At 42.4% G+C, this 16693-nt stretch overlaps 1 protein-coding gene across 5 annotated transcripts in view; it reads left to right on the top strand.

The window, feature by feature from the left end:
- The window catches only part of PPM1H (protein phosphatase, Mg2+/Mn2+ dependent 1H), a 303440-nt gene that overhangs the window by 167239 nt on the left and 119508 nt on the right, over positions 1–16693 (top strand). For 4 of the 5 annotated variants that reach the window (XR_011030451.1, XM_068276885.1, XM_068276883.1 and 1 more), the window contains exons 7-8: positions 1588–1651; positions 5314–5421. Coding sequence is in view for 4 of the 5 variants with exons in the window: in XM_068276885.1 (XP_068132986.1) it covers positions 1588–1651; positions 5314–5421 (172 nt within the window). In the remaining variant the exon portion in view is untranslated. Of the gene's footprint in view, positions 1–1587; positions 1652–5313; positions 5422–9316; positions 9418–16693 lie in introns of those variants that run through there. The other variant, XM_068276886.1, reaches the window with a different exon arrangement.

The following is a 16693-nucleotide window of genomic DNA, read 5'->3' as shown; positions in this document are numbered from 1 at the left end:
TCGGGTATGGGCAGCCGACAGATCTCTCTCTGATCAGAGAGGAATCTGTCTCTTGCTCGAATCTTCCCATCATCGCTGGATGTATGGGCACTTGTAGTCAATGAGTTGGGATGCAGATTGATTGGCTTCATCTGTATTTGCTTGCACTTCTTTCAATCTGCTTACAAACTGCAACAAAATGTTCCTCAGGTGAGAAAAATCTGCACTTTTTTGGTACTTTAACACGGAATGTTTTACTGCTGATTTTCCTTATATCTTGGTCTAGTAAACTCCAAGGGACCAGCAAAAGTAGTTTGCTATATCAGAAGTTTAGTGTATAAGAATTGGTCATACATTCTATAGTTATACTGTAGGCCCGGGGCCGGAACCGAGGACTAAGTTTACTATATCCAGAGTCGTACTATATCAGTTTACTATAACAAGATTCATCTGTAATTAGTTCAATTTATTTTGAGACCTGCAGTGATCTCACCACAGAATGCAACAAGTTTTTATTTCCTGATTTCATGGCTTTATAAATATGATCTTAAGAATACTATTGATATAAGGTGTAGTGCCCACATCTTCTAATTGTAATAACTGTACCGATCAGGAGTTCATCTTGTGTAATACTCGGAATATATTAGAGGATTCAAGGAAAGTATTAGTCAGTGCTGCCACGCTGTAATTGTACTACTAATGTTTGCTCAGATGAGCAGGAAAAGTCCCCAGAGCTTAGCTAAAGTGTACCCATCTACCAGCCATACCTTTTTCATATCTTTCAAATCATTTGTAGAACAAAGAGTCTTTGATCAGGGCAAAATATGTTCTACTCAAGGACAAGTGGAGCACATTACTCGCCTCCACTGGTGACAACATTGTCATCTGAAGGTTATGAAATGTATATGCTTTTAGCTTCTGCTTCTTGTTTTTTTTTTTTCTCATTTGTTTCTTGTGCTAGCAAACATTATTAAATATGTCAGCTGGATAGCATAGCGCCTAACTGTCCCTCTTTTGGACGGACAGTCCCTCTGTGGGAACCCAGTCCCCCTGTCCCTCTTTCATCCTCATTTGTCCCTCTTTCAGAACTCGTGTACAGATCGATCTAAATATATGTATTTTTATTTACTGAAAATGTGTTTAATTGACTCTAAACTTTATTCCCATCCTTTAAATTGATATATTTCTTATTATGTTGATATGAAGAAAAATGAACCAGGATAGAAAGGACCAGTGTGATTTGAATTATAAAACATATTTTTCCTATGAAATGTTTATGGCATGCATTACTTATAACTTGGGAGGCATGGGATAGAATACGGGCTGGTCTGTTGCCTTTGATGCCCTTGACCAGGGTACGAATCGCAGCAGAAGCCGGTATGTAAAACAGTAAGGAATCTTTGGGCAAGGCTCCCTAATGATCCTGGTCGCCCATGGTGCACGCCCTAAGTGGCTGCAGCCCTGAAGTGCTTGGAGTCTACCAGAAGAAAAGCACAATATAAATGCTCTGTCTTGTCTAATATTGCTGCAGCTGCTGCTGAACAAAGGTTTTTATTTGTTTTTTTTTGCAAGATGTTTTGCTTATCTGATGTTATATGTAACCTGCAGGGCCTATAAGACAATTGAAGATGAAGATTTGAAGTTCCCACTAATATATGGAGAAGGGAAAAAGGTGAGGTTCCAATATTCAGAGAATACTTAAACTGAGCTCCAAGGGGCACCCCAAATTCATGAACTCCATATGTTGAAAAATAATAGTGATGAGTAAAAAAAAAATCCTAACCTGCAAATGAGTGCATCAGAAGGTGGTGGCACTCTATCCATCAACACTAATTAGCTTTACTGCAGAGGGGAACGTTAAACTGAACTCCACAAAACTGCTTTGTGCCCAGTCAGATGTCCTTAGTCCCGAAGGGGTAACACTTGCCCAAAGTAATGAACCACCACAATGTACCTGATCACAAATCACTTTCTTGGATGAAATGTGTTAGAATTCTTCTATAGCACTGGGGCTCTTTAAAGAGGAGCTGTTAGGTATAGGGTCTCAGAGAAAATAAACACATATATCAGTAGCTAAAGATTGGCTGTACTTACATTACATATGCATTTCACTGTCCACGTTTGTACTTCACAGAATTTGTATATAGTATATGCAGAGATTGATGCTCCTGACAGCTCATGGCAGGTTCCATGTTTGTCTGTCTCCTATAAAGCCAAATGTGTCGTCATGTCCTGCCTGCTTCCTGATCACAGAAAAGCTTGTACTGAATAACACTAGTGTGCAGTGAATATTAATTAGCCATGTGGCTAGGAACAATAGCGGACTCCTGCAGTGTACTCTGCCTGGAGATTTTTCAGTGCTGTGCGCTGGACTGAGTTACAAGCTGCTGAAACTTGATACTGTAACTTCTCATTAGCAGCCGAGGGGAGGGCCCCAGAATGCTTTGCAGTATGGTATGCGGCTTGCGTCCTCTTAAGAGCTTGGGTCTAACAGCTTTGCTGATAAGCACACATCAAATGTAAGAGAGATTTTTTTACTACAGTATTGCCTTTTTGGCTTCCTTCTAAACTGTTTAACACAGGAGAATAGAGGTTTAAATTAGCTTCTGCAGCCTGACAGTTACTCTTTAAAGTGGACATTAATTCTTGCACAGGACAGAAGGGACACATAGAGAAATGCACCCTGTATGTATTTAAAAAAGTTTAGCCTGTCTATTTCCTCCTCATGTGTGCCTAATCACCACTGTAATTTGATCCTGGAGCTGCCTCGGATAAAGCAAATGCTCGTATAGTGAAAGATCATAGCATAATTCAGTAAAAAAGGTCTACTCTCTCCACCACAAAGCAACCGATTCCACAGTCTCATCTTTGCTCCAATCCTTTGACTCTGACTCTTTAGTCTAACTTTTACAAAGGCTATGGATTTGGTTCAAAAATTATCGGACTCCTCGGTTTATTGAAACCACAGACTCCGACTCCAGGTACCCAAAATTGCTCCGACTCCACAACCCTGCCTCTGACGAAGCAGTAACTAGGAAATAGTGGTCAAGTTATCTACCTACACTCCACTGCTTGCCACTGTATTTGTACCCAGCTGGCAAAGGTGCATTTTTAAGTTACCGTACCTCACTTTCCTTCTTGATCGACATTCAGATGACAATCTGAATGCACATACTCTTATTGCACCAGGTTAGCTGTTCCCACTCCTCCATGAGCATCTAGTGCCAGGCTTTTTCATTCTACTAAAAGTGTTGCTCCACTTCCATACACCACCACTGACACCACAAGCTCAGGCCGCTCTTTTCTACATCTGCTACCCAAACCACAGAAAGCTAATCAAACTCTGTAGCTCTGTTTTATCAGCATCGCTTCCACAGGTCTCTATGCCATTACCTTCCAAGTACACAACGCTGTCCCGATTGCTCCCACTAACTGCACTACCAGCCTCTCACCATCAGTAAAGCTGTCTGTATTACAGCCACTCTCACATCCATTAAGATCTGATCCGCACTCTTGCCTCCCACATTCTTTCAGTCTACTCCCAGCAAGCCGATCCTCCCTCCTCGTGGCAACCATCCAACAGTGCAGTCTCCTCCCTGTGGTAAGCTTCAAGCAACTGATAGAATAGTCTGAAACCACATTTAATTTAAAATTGCCAAAGGTTGTACATTCACATAAAACATCGGCTTAGATAGGCTGTAAAACACAGGCTTAAATCTGAATAAGCTTAAAGTGACACTGAAGCGAAAAAAAAATTGTGATATAATGAATGGGTTGTGTAGTACGGATAATTAATAGAATGTTATTAGCAAAGAGAATAGTCTTATATTTTTATTTTCATTTATATCGTTTTTTGCATCATTCTTCAATATTTGCAGTTTACACACTACACTCAGCATTTTAAATGATGAAACAGAGCAGGCTAATGAACTTTTGAACTTTCCTCTGCAGAAAAACCTTAAACAAAAAACGGTGAGAGACAGTTGAGATAAGTGCTTCAGAAGACAGGGCTGTCTGTGACCAAACTTTGGTCACAGAGCTCAGAAAAGCTCTTTAGCATAAATTACAACTGAAGTTTCTTAACTCTTCCTGTACTGGAAACTGAGACTCACATCTGTGCTAATAATGTTTTATTTCTTAGCAGTACTACACATACAAATCTATTATATCATAAGTTTATTTTCACTTCAGATTCCCTTTAAAGTGAACCTTAAGTCAAAAATAAAAAATGTGTTTTACTCACCTGTGGCTTCCCTCAGCCCCCTGCAGCTGATCGGTGCCCACGTAGAGTCGCTCTGATGCTCCTGGACCGCCGGCGCTGCACTGCATTGCACTTTGAAAAGCTACGTTATGATGTGGCCATTACACAGCACCGCAATGATTACTGTGAATGTAGCCTAAATCTGTGCAGCAAGGTGCTCTAGGAACAGATGCTCCCTTTACAACATGCAACACTTGTTTTGTGTTAGGCTTCTTGTCAAAAGGTGTAATTCCCAATTACTTGGTGACAATGCCCGCACAACCAAACACGCCGAATCCAGTGCAGGAGACTTGGGCGCAGCCGACGCCACCATAGGCCATAATAGGAATTACGGCTACAGCGGCGCACAGGGAGTAACTTTGGCACCATCAGAAGAGGGAGCTGTAGTAACTTTTAAAACTATAATTTGGCCTCCAGCAATTGCTGGAAGCCAAATTATTTCATTCCCCCACTATCCATGACGATGTTCCTGGAAGAAGTCGGCACACCATCACTCATTCCTGGGTGCTTGACAAAGTGACATAGGCAATACCACGTTAGATACAAGTTGAAAAGATTGTCAGCACACCATTCTCTATAGCACACACTTTATTGTGGCAGTCTCCACTAGATAGTCCAACAATAGTGTGTGCTATAGAGAATGGTGTGCTGACAATCTTTTCACCCACTATCCATGGCGGCCTGGAGGGGGGATAGTATTTAACATGGCCTGGACTTGTGCAGCAGCAGGACCAGCCATATATCGGCTGTATCCTACGCCCAAGTCTCCCGCGCCAATTCCTCTCGTACGCCTCACAATTGTCTTTTGTAAATTCACTATAGAAAATATACTCTCCAGTCACCCAAAAGAATTGATGGCACGAAAGTGATGGCCCAGATAGCATTGAAAACTTGAGAGAGGGTCAACCCTTTACACACTCATTTCTACTTGACTTTACTTGTTCTGTAAACTACGAAAAAGGAAAGTATTGGTGCCAGTTGGAGCTATATTTAGTATCCTGGAGCAGAAGTACACCTCAAAGCTTTTACTTATTGCTTAATACTAACGCAGACTGTATTCCCTCTGAACACAGGCGCGGGTAATGGCTACCATTGGTGTAACCAGAGGACTCGGGGACCATGATTTGAAAGTTCACGACTCAAATATTTACATTAAACCCTTTTTGTCTTCTGTGCCAGAGGTAAGTACCTTTGCAAACTTTTGTTTTCCTGAACAGTATTTGTAAAATCTAGGTATTATGAAATTATGATTTACAAACAAATGCATTCACATGGATCAATCATCCAGGCACCTCTGCTATCTCTACAGCTAAGTTAAAAGCCCGGGGGCCTTGGTTACAAAAGAATGCATTCCCTTGTGTAGTCATCAAACTAAACTAACAAGGGAGCTAACAAAATATATTAATGTCCACTCATGGTCAGGGTTTAAAGAGAACCCGAGGTGGGATTTGATGATCTTAGTGGGGCACAGAGGCTGGTTGTGCACACTATCACCAGCCTCTGTTGCCCTATGGTGTGCCCCCAGAACCGTCCTGTGCTCTGCGATCCCCAGCGCCGTGCCTGCGACACACAGCGTGTCGACAGCCAGCAAGCTGTTTACCTGAGAATGTCTGTCAGCGCCGCTCCCCTGCCTCTTCTGTATCGGCGCTACTCGCCTACGTCCCTTCCCTCCCGCTGATTGGAGGGAAGGGACACGGGCGGGTAGCGCCGATACAGAGGAGGCGGGGGAGCGGCGCTGACAGACAGTCTCAGGTAAACCGCTTGCTGGCGACACGCTGTGTGTCGCAGGCACGGCGGAGGGGACAGCAGATCGTAGGGGGGTCCTGGGGGCACACCATAGGGCAACAGAGGCTGGTGATAGTGTGCACAACCAGCCTCTGTGCCCCACTAAGATCATTAAATCCCACCTCGGGTTCTCTTTAATGTAGTTGCACTCCCTATTTCCCCTGTCTGTGACCATTGCCAGGATGCACACAGTGTATGCCAGTGTGTGTGTAGTGGACATTGTTTCGCTAGTTCCCTTGTGAGTTTAGTTCTATGCACTATCTGTCCCAGGAGAGGACATCCGGATATGTGCTCCTCATATTTTAGATAGATTTGATGCAATGAATGTTTGCATGTCTCCACTATGCATGTTACAGGGCCAGAGTTAGGACACCTAGAATACCTGGGTACTTCTACGCAGTGTAGGTGACTACGCAAGGGAATGCGTTCTTTTGTAACCAAGACCCTGGCTTTTAACTTAGCTGTAGGGAGAGCGGTGGTGCCTGGATGATTGATGCATGTGAATGCATTTGTTTGAACATTTGCATGCGAGTGTGGAAAGGATTAACTGTTTTTTTTTACAATGATCTGATCTTAGAACCCAATCTGTGTCTGACGTTTTGTAAAATACCTATATTTTACAATGTATTTGTTTGAACATTTGCAAGTGAGTGTGCAAAGGGTTAAAGTTGTTTTGCTATTTTTCTGGCCACACCCTCTTTAGCACCTCCCTAATAACTTATTTAAAGGTCCTAACTTGAGGCGATGTGCCTCGATATATGTATCTTTGTCCTGTGATTGTGAGATACATGCCTGATTTTTTTTCATTTTTTGTACATATACCGTATTTATTAGCGCAAATGTTGTCATAGTAAAGAAGGTATTACACTATAGCGCACTTTTTTCACTTTCTTCCATTTATCAACTCGGCCTGTGCTCTATTGTATCATAGAACGTCTTATTGTACATGGTTTTCTGTTCCCTGCATGGTCATAGGACAGTGAACTGGCAGGATGATAAAGTGGTTTACTGTCTGTTGCCAGGCACATTGGCAAAGGGATCTGCAAAGCGAAGTCAAGAATCTGGTGACAGCCTGTGCAGTTTGCCAGAGGCATGCATCTATACAATACAATACAATAACATTTCTATAGCGCTTTTCTCCCATAGGACTCAAAGCGCTTAGGCTCTCTCAGATTCAGTAATTGGTAGTAGGATGAAGTATTCACACAACAAAAGTTATATTTCTGCAAATGCCAAACTAAACAGGTGGGTTTTCAGTCTGGATTTAAACACGTCCAGGGATGGAGCCGTCCTGATCTGTTGAGGTAAGGAGTTCCAAAACGTAGGGGCAGCATGACAGAAGGCTCTGGGACCAAAAGTTTCTAAGTGGACTCTGGGTATGACTAGATTATTAGAACCTGTTGATCTGAGAATGCAGGGATTGCTACGTAGCTGCAACATATCTTTCATGTATCCAGGGCCCAGATTATTCAGGGATTTAAATGTCAGTAGGCCGATCTTGAATTGGATCTATCATAGAATTGCAAGATCTTTGGCAGATTAAACCATGTTTTGGTAGATTAAAATCATGTACTTGGCTTTACTAGGAAATGGAAGGAAAATCTGCCCTGGTAAACCTTCTACCATTTCCAAATTATTAGGAACATTTTCTACTGGGTAACAGGCACTTAAAAACGTGAAGCATTTGACAAAGGAATGGAAGTATCCTAATAAGCGGTAAGGCGGTTTCTGTTCCCCTCAGCACAGGAAATCACTGTTGTAGTCCTGGGGATTCCCAACCCTGACAGGGCTGCATTCTCTGCCTCCGCCAGTCCTTTCTCTAATATAATGTGCAGCTTTTGGGGGTGTTACAAGGAAGATACATTTTTCATTATGAATATCTTTATATATGAAGTAAAGTATAACCTGTAAAAAAATATATCAGTCTCCAAATTATTGGAATGATCAAAATGACAAAAAAATGTTCATAGGAACAAAACCTTTTTATCTTGAGTAGTCCAGTTACGCGGTTGATTTACTAAAGATGAACAGAGATCCGCCTCTCCAATTTTTTCCAATGCCACAATGCCATCTGTTATAATTGAAGCAGGAAAAAAGGGTGCAGGAGCCCTTTTGGAAAAAACTCCTATAATAAAAGCCGCCTTTTGCGGCGTGACAGGAAAATTTGGGCACGCGGTGGCCACTAGTGGGCTCCTCAGGGTGCCGAATTTTACCTCTTTGCTACAAATCGCGGCTTTTAGGCCCCGTTCACACTGCACGCGTTTCCAGCCGCATTTTGGAAACGCGTGCAGGTGGCCGACACGCACGACATCAGACAGTGCATAGAGTGCAATGTCTGATGTTCACACTGCATGCGTTCCGGACCTGTGCGGTCCGGGAACGCATGCTGCACGCAGATTTTGCTAAAACGCGTGGCTGTCCCATTCACTTTTCAGTGATGGGATCAGCCACGCAACGCATACGAACGCGGATGGCGTGCGTTCGTACGCGTTGCGGTCCGCATGCGTTGCGGTCCGCATCCTGCAGTCTGAACGGGGCCTAACATTGGCCGCGATATGAAGATAAATTTCAGTGCCCGACTAGTGGCAAGAAGGGGGGCATGTTCGTCAAACAGGCTTGTGGGAAGCCATGTTGCGGCACAACATAGCGGTCGTGTTATAATTGGTAAAATTGCTATTCCAGTACTCTTTGTCATTGGAACAGGAACTGAGGGTAAATCTCACCACCTCTGACACAAAACTAATATAAAGCAAACTGTCTCCTGCCTGCACTTTATTAGAAACATAAATAATTTGGGGTTCAGTTCCACTTTAAATCTCACAGACCCTAACCCTGTGCGCTCATTTTCTGCTCTTTGTGACTAAACAAACAGGTGGTACAACTCATCTGAATATACAGTAAGGCTCACCATGGGTTCAGTCCATTCACTTTGCATTGTGGAGCCTCATATTGTCCTGGTTTCCAGGCACCCTGCTAAACATCCCTATTATGCCATGGGTGTAAACGCAATCTGCCCCTCCACTCCTGTAATGTCACCACTTTCTGCTTTGATTTTCAGCACTGTTCGTCATTAATAAACATGCCACACACTTTCTACTCCAACGGCTTTTTGCTGAGTTTCAAACCAGCAGCTCTTTGGTGAAAAATGTTTACGTGTGATGAAGTTGTTCTGTGAAATTCTCTGCCATCCTTTGTGCTGAATTGTGTCACCAAAACGCCTGAGTTCTGCAGGAATTAAGCTCTGTTGTTGATTTATTTTACGTCCGCAATCTCATCTGTCTCTGCTTATAGGCAGCAGCAGGTTCGGAAATGCATACTGCCTAAAGGGATCCTCCATCACACTCGTCCCGTGACTTAATCAGAAAGCTCTGTCACCGTTTTGACTCCTTGTGAACAAGTACATATTTTGTGTCCCATGTAATGGGGTAAATGCAAATATTTTCAAAACTGTACACAGTCATTATAAATGATAGTTGAAAAAACTTTCTAAGAGAAACTAAAGAAAAGTGCTGTTTTTTATTTTCTGAGGGTTTCTCTGAATAACAAAAGCAAATAAAAATGTGTTGCCAAAAGATATCTGTCTATCCTGGGATTTTTTTTACCTGTTAATTAACAAAGAATGTGAGGAATTCGAAATTCTAGCGACTTATCTTCTTCCGTGTCAGGTTGTATTTGCTTGAAAGCAGTGTTTCCCAACCCGTATGCCGCGGCTGCTTCGTGTACCTGGAATTGTTTTTCAAAATAAACCACCGTGACCTCGTATAGGAGGTTTGTATTGGATGGAGTGTGGTGTTGAGGTGTGTGTATCACTTCTCGTTTATGGGGTGCTGCTTCTCTGGCCCTAGGCCCGAATGGGATGTGCCATCTTCTCCACAGACCGAACATATATGCTGAATTTTGTCGTTCCCGTCGGTGTCTCTTTTGCTCAGCAGTGCATGTCTGCAGGATGGCTGTGAGAGTGCAATGAGGAGCAGAGAGGTGATTAGGGTAGAGAAAGAGATGCATGGTTACAGAACTTATGCTAGAAGGTGGTGAGGCATTGGCAGGCAGAGTACAGATGTACTCAGATATTGGTTGGTATCAGATCAGCAGGCCACATAAGTATTTATCTTACTATCATTAGCGTTTCCCAAACCAGACGGAAGTTTTACGGCCTCTGATTCATTCTCAGATCAGCTGTGCAGCAAACTAACTGTTCCACCTGCACAGAGATAACACTGGTCTATTAACCTATGCAATGAAAAAGAAAAAAAAAGTGACCACGAGCATTCTAAAGTAAGATTGGTACTATACATTCACATGTTAATATCATTGTGCCACACATCACTTCAGATACCCTTTAACCCCTTTGCAGCTTCAATAGAGTGATCTTGTTTGAGATAAGTGCACTGTGTTTGACCTCAGTCGGCAGAACTCGTTGTACTGTAAATTTTTGGAATGCTTTGATCTCTCTCTTTCTTTCTCCGCTAGCAGAAAATATAGAAACTGAAAGCAAAGGTCCTCTATTAGAGCCCATTCACACTAGAAGCACTTTTCTAAACATTTTGCGATTGATTAGTGTTTTTTAAAATGGCTCAAATTCACTTTCATTAAAGAGAATCTGTATTATTAAAATTGCACAGAAGTAAACATGCCAGTGCGTTAGGGGACATCTCCTATTCCCCTATCTCCACACATAGAAAATACATCATTACACAAGCAGGCTGTATACAGCCTTCCTTTTGAATCTCAAGAGATCATTTTTGTGTTTACCTTCTTCTCCCCTGCAGCTCTGTCCACTGAAGATTGACAGGATGATTGTTTCTTCCTGCAGACAGCTCTGCCGGTGTCTATAATTCCTCAGTATGCGACAGCCCAGCTCCTTTCACAGCCTAACAGAGGACGATTTATCCAGTTTGTAAAAGGCAGCTCTCTTCTCTCACTGACAAGAGAGCAGAGAGGCTGCTTAATGTAAATAACACACACAGTAGTGTGCATAGGGAGGGCCTGGAGGGGCGGAGTGCATAACAGATCAACACTGAAGAGTTGGCAGACTTCCAGACACAGGGCGACAAATCCGACATGGGAAAGATAAGTTGATTTATTACAAAGATACGGTGATAGTAGAAAGTGCTGCAGTAAGCCAGAGCACATTAGAATAGGTTTAGGAGCTTGTAGGTTAGTAGAAAAAGGATGACATTTTTGTTACAGAGTCTCTTTAAAATTGCAGTAAAAATCAACACTGTTTTCGCATACGCGATTGCGAAATTGCGATTTTTTTACCGCTATTTTAATGAACGTGAATGGGAGCGATTTTAAAAACCGCGAATCAATCACAAAACTCTCAGAAAACCGATTCTAGTGTGAATGAGCCCTTATCGTCTCATACTGCCCCTTGGTGACAAGTTGTTATAAATACACATTACAGGAGTACTAATTAGAAGCAAGGAAATATAACAAGTAAGAAATAAAAAAGAATGTTATAAAATAAATTGGCCTGGAGCACTTGCAAGCCTCTAAACAAATTGGCTGCTAAAGGGTTACAGCAGTAAAGAGTTTGTGAATATAAGGAGAAGACTTGTCATTTCAGAGTTTGTCACATGCTTTGTGGACCTACCCCAAAAGTAGTTAAGTTACCGGCTGAGTGAAATCTCTGCAAAGTGGCAATATTTGAATGATGAATGTATGAAAATAGCCTGGGCAATGGCGAGATTCCACTGGAGCTGCTTCTGTGTGAGCCAGTAGGTGGGCTGCGGAACCAGACTAGATAAGGATTCCTATGGAGTAGAGCTGAATCGCTATTATAAATCAGCCCAGCATTATCTGTTTACACTGTAAATGTTTTCAGGAAACCTCAAAGTATTTATAAGCAGTGTAGGAAACTCAAGAAAAAACATAAATAATCCCGTCAGGGAACATAACATCAGTTTCTTATTATTTACATGGAAGATGAAGGAAGTGAACATTCTCAGGGTGTGCTGTAGGATGTTTGTGTTTGAAGTCAGAGCCGGTTAATCCCACCTGGAAAAATACTGAAGGCAGCATTCACGGCACAGATGGAGCGCAGAGCACGGCATGGGAATTGAGAAGACAAAAGGTATTGAACAGGCAGGAGACCCAAAATGGGAGAATGAAAAGGAAGGGGATCTGCTTGCAATCAAATCACATTTCTTAAGTTCCTGCGTCTGTTTTGTGGTCAACAGATCGTTTCTATCAGCCTGAAATTCAGCCTTGTTGTGCTCACGTTCCTCAATTTGTCGGCAAATTGCTCGATCTTTCTTCCACCTAGTTAAATTACATAACCGTATCAGCTGCTGGTACAATATTTGCACCTGACTATAATTGGGCCCCATGGGAAAGTGCCGTACTCTAGGAAGTACAAGCTTCTATGTTCTCTGTTTACCTAGTGTAAAAGTATGCACAGTCACACATCCTGGCAAATGGCGAACTTACATCCATCCTGAAACCACGAATGATGAAAAATAGCACTTTACATGAAAGAGCACTTCTAGCAGACACAGAATATATACTTGTGCTTATGCCCAGCCATTGCTGAAGCCCATGTCAATGTCTAAAGGTCACCCTTTGAAAGGCCTCTACAGGGCGAGGATCTCTATAGTTACAGACACTTTTCCTATATACAAACTCTCTTCCGGCTGCTCCAGTTTATACAGTGCAGATCTTGTGTAGAAGCATGTATTTGTACTGTCATACATATGAACAGTCATGTTATGATAACACTGTGATCTCGCCATATATAAGGCAGAACAATGGTTGCTGCTGTCTTTGATATCGCTGGAAAATGTCAGTCATGCCAGTTCATAAATTTTCTTTTTGTCTGATAAACTGGTGAGCAACAAAAAAATCATGATATGAAAATTGGGCGCTTAGCATCCCCCATATGTTTTGTATTCTCCCACTACAATATACTTGTAAGGCTACCCAATATACCAAAGTATATTCAAATTTGATTAAAGAGGTACTCTGTATCCTTTTAAGGATCTCACTCACTAATTGCTCCATTCATCTCTGGTAAGGCCAAAAACGCATGAATGACTAATCTGACCGGGACACTGGCCAACAACACTGTGCTTCTTCCAGAACTCGCCCATGAGAATAGCCTTACCACTGGGTACCACTTCTCTCACTTCCTGACCATTGCAGCATGCAAGTGTATATATCCACAAACATTGGTGCACATGACAGATGGGGCCCTGGCACTGCCCAGGACCCCCAAACCCATATGCGACACCTAGGGGGGAGCACAGGTGAGCCCCTGTACTCCCACCACAAGGGAATTCACCCACACTGCCTCTATCTACTGGAAGCTGCAAAAAAAAGTAAAAAAATAAATCATTTAAAAAACAAACACGACAGGAGAGGGCCCCAGGCGCCGCCACCACCGCCCAGGCCCCCCAAACCCACATGCAACACTTACAGGGGGAGCACAGGTGAGCCCTGGTACTCCCATCACCAGGGAAATCACCCACACTACCTATTTCTAAATGCTGAATGCAAAAACAGAAGAGAATCAATTGCTCACTCCTTGCTGTAGTTTGCTGGCTGGAAGTGTGAGCATTTGCTTCTCTTGTGTTTTGCAAGTGTATATATCCCTCATCTCCCAGGTGGCTCCCTTCTGGAGTTATACATTCCTTTCCTCAAAAGATAAATGCTAACTAAGCAACCTGAAGAGATAGTGTTGGCTCTTAGCAACTTGCCTGTGGCTTCACTTCCCACATCTCATTCTCTTCAACATCCACTTGAGTCTCCTGGCTTGTCAAATATATTCAGTATAAATACAGAGTTGCCAATCCAACAATCCAAACAAGCAACAGGGCCAGTTAGTCTTCTTCCCATAACAGACCTTTTGCATTTATATATGCCAAGCTTCCATCACATGACATACGGGCACATGGTCCAAGGAAGCTTAACTAACGTAATTACTTCACAGACCTGATGCATGGCATCACCACAGGGAAGGCTGCTTAGCAGAAGTGACATCATCAGCCATATGTGGAAGGGACTCCACCACTTAGAAGGTATTGGTCCAGGGCCTCCATTAACACATTTGGTGTGGCTGCTTTTAACCAATGCCACACTGACTTCCAAATACCTGGATACCACTATGTGTGGTTTCCAGACTTTTAAAATAACACTTTGTGAACCTAAACTTCCTGCCCCTTTGCCCATCAGTGTTTCCTGTGGTTGCTCAACTGAGGATCTGCTCTTATCAGAGCTGAAGCAGTCAAGTTTCCTTCACAGCAGAGTCTGCTTGTCAGATTTGCTTGAACAAAAGTCAGTGTTATTCCTTATCCATGAAGTTATGTCATTATTTCAAACGCAACTACCAGTTTTCCAAGAAATCTGGTTTTCAGGCAGAGGTCTGAGAAGCAGAAATGCTGTTGCTAGAAAAATCGGCGGTTATTTTATAAACATTCCCTTTTTACAGAGAGTGAAGAATGCAGAGAGGCACATTAAGATATCCCAGCCGCGCAGTTCCGCCAAATGGAGTGCATGTTTAGACGAGTTTGTGGGCTACAGATGTACTGCTGAATTCAAGGATTAACCAGCATGTCTGACCAGGCATTCTGTTTCCAAGTTGTAGTACTGAATATCATTTTCTCTTGGCTGCTTTTGCTAAAGCTGTCACGCTTCTTTTAAATGACTGCTTTTCCTTAGGTTAATTAAAGTGCTCTGCAAGCAGTGTCTGATGCTTGTAAGGTTTAGAAGGGGATTCTAGAAGTCTGCAATGACAGTTGGAATTCTGAACCTGAGGAAACCAAGTAGAAGTTCAACAAAAGATTCATTTAGAAACGTGGAATGTTCTGTGCTATAGGCCAGAGATTGTCTCTGGGTTTTGTAAAGACCAGCAGTCAAAGCTTTAAACTAAATTCTAAAAGTAGAGCAAGTTTGATACGTGCTTTTGGTCTGCTTCTTATTGTTTTTGAGTTGTAAAACAAGCTATATACTGCGATGCAACAACATTGCTTAAAGGACCACTATCCTAAAAAAAAGTGTTACATTTAAAATATATATAAAGATACATTTAAAGAAAACCTGAACTGAAAATTAAAAAAGTCAAAATAAGCATACACAAGTCATACTTACCATCCATGTAGTCTACTCCTCAGTATCTTTCTCCTGTCCCACGTCCTGTTTGTTCACTGTGATCAACGGAATTTTCCGTCCTCCATGTTGAAAATGGCCATTACCCATAACAGCTTTCTGGTCAGCACACAGTTAAACTGTAACATCACCTACTTGAGCCATGGGGAAACATGGACATTACCTGGTACATCAGTTTTCCTCTCAGCTATAACTGACAGCAACTGATATTTTGACAGCAACTGATATATTTCAGATCTGACAAAATGTTGTCAGAACTGGAAGGGATCATTGTCAGAAGAAAATGGTGAGCTTCTGAGAGGACCTGAGGGCAAGGTAACTATGTAATGTTCATTTGAAGTTACCTCATGTGTTTATTTTAAATATTTTTACTCCGTACAGGTACTCTTTAAGGCCTACATTTCTTCCAGAGTAAAATGCACTATAATTACCGGTACTTTCATATGTACCGTAGCTGTCAGATAAATTGGGTAGTAAAAATCTGACAATGTTAGACTACTCCATCACCTCATGGGGGATTCTCGGTATTTCCATACTTCTTTATAAATGCACTCTGGTTCAGTCGCCACCCACTAGTAAGACCTCCCGTAAGCTTTTATTCAGTTAATAAGTAATGCTTTTTAAATACACCACCATAATTGACCTGTGGAAGTATAGTAAATAAATGTCACTGTGTAAAACTCTTTGCCTTGTATAGTGAACCGCAGTGACTCATTTACACCTGCAGGTACAAGATGGTGATGTAACTGTACCCTATAAAACCTTATGCTTTTGTACTTGCATACTGTGCTAGATACCAGTAATATATGGTGACTAGTGACGTTTATTTACTGTGTATACTGCCGCAAGTGAATTGAGGATGTATCATCGTCCTGCTCTATGCTGGCTGGCAGGTTGGTACCACATGGCCTCTGACTCGCTTGTAGTGAGGACAGTGCAGAATAATAAGGGTTCTGTGCCATACTAAAACACGATGCGTCCTTTTGCTGTCAAAACTGCTTCAGTTGTTTGTAGAATTGATCCCACTACATGTTTGTGTTGGAAACATTCCATTAAGACTCTGGTTCATGGTGACATGATTGTATCACTCAGTTTCTGCAGCTGACCATCTCCTGCACTACCACATTCCAAACCACCATCAACCTCAACTGAGCAATAAGGTGGGTTGGGTGTACGTCAAAAAAGGGTGCCCGGAAAAATTGGGCGCCCTGTAATCCTGATAGTAGAGTGTCGTTAAATGTACTGATATTCTACTATTAAAGAGTAAAAACGATACTAAATACCGAAAATGTACTGCAGCTAAACCTAAGCCTATTCCCATACTAAACCCTCTCACTACCGATGCCTAACCACCCCCTCCCCATGGCTAACCTCAACTGTCCCTGCCGCTGACCTCAGCTCCTCCTCCCCCATGGCTAACATTAATGCTTCCTCCCCCACGGCTAACCTTAACTGTTACCGATGCCGCAAAACACCCCCACACGGCTAACCTTAACCCTTCTTTCCCCACGCCTCACCTTAACTGTCCCCTCTGCCGCAAAACACCCCTCTCCCCCACATCTA

Source organism: Hyperolius riggenbachi, chromosome 3 (assembly GCF_040937935.1).
Source record: "Hyperolius riggenbachi isolate aHypRig1 chromosome 3, aHypRig1.pri, whole genome shotgun sequence".
Lineage (NCBI taxonomy): Eukaryota > Metazoa > Chordata > Amphibia > Anura > Hyperoliidae > Hyperolius > Hyperolius riggenbachi.
The sequence above is the reverse complement of the archived record's forward strand: the minus strand, read 5'-3'. Positions and strand labels throughout refer to the sequence as shown.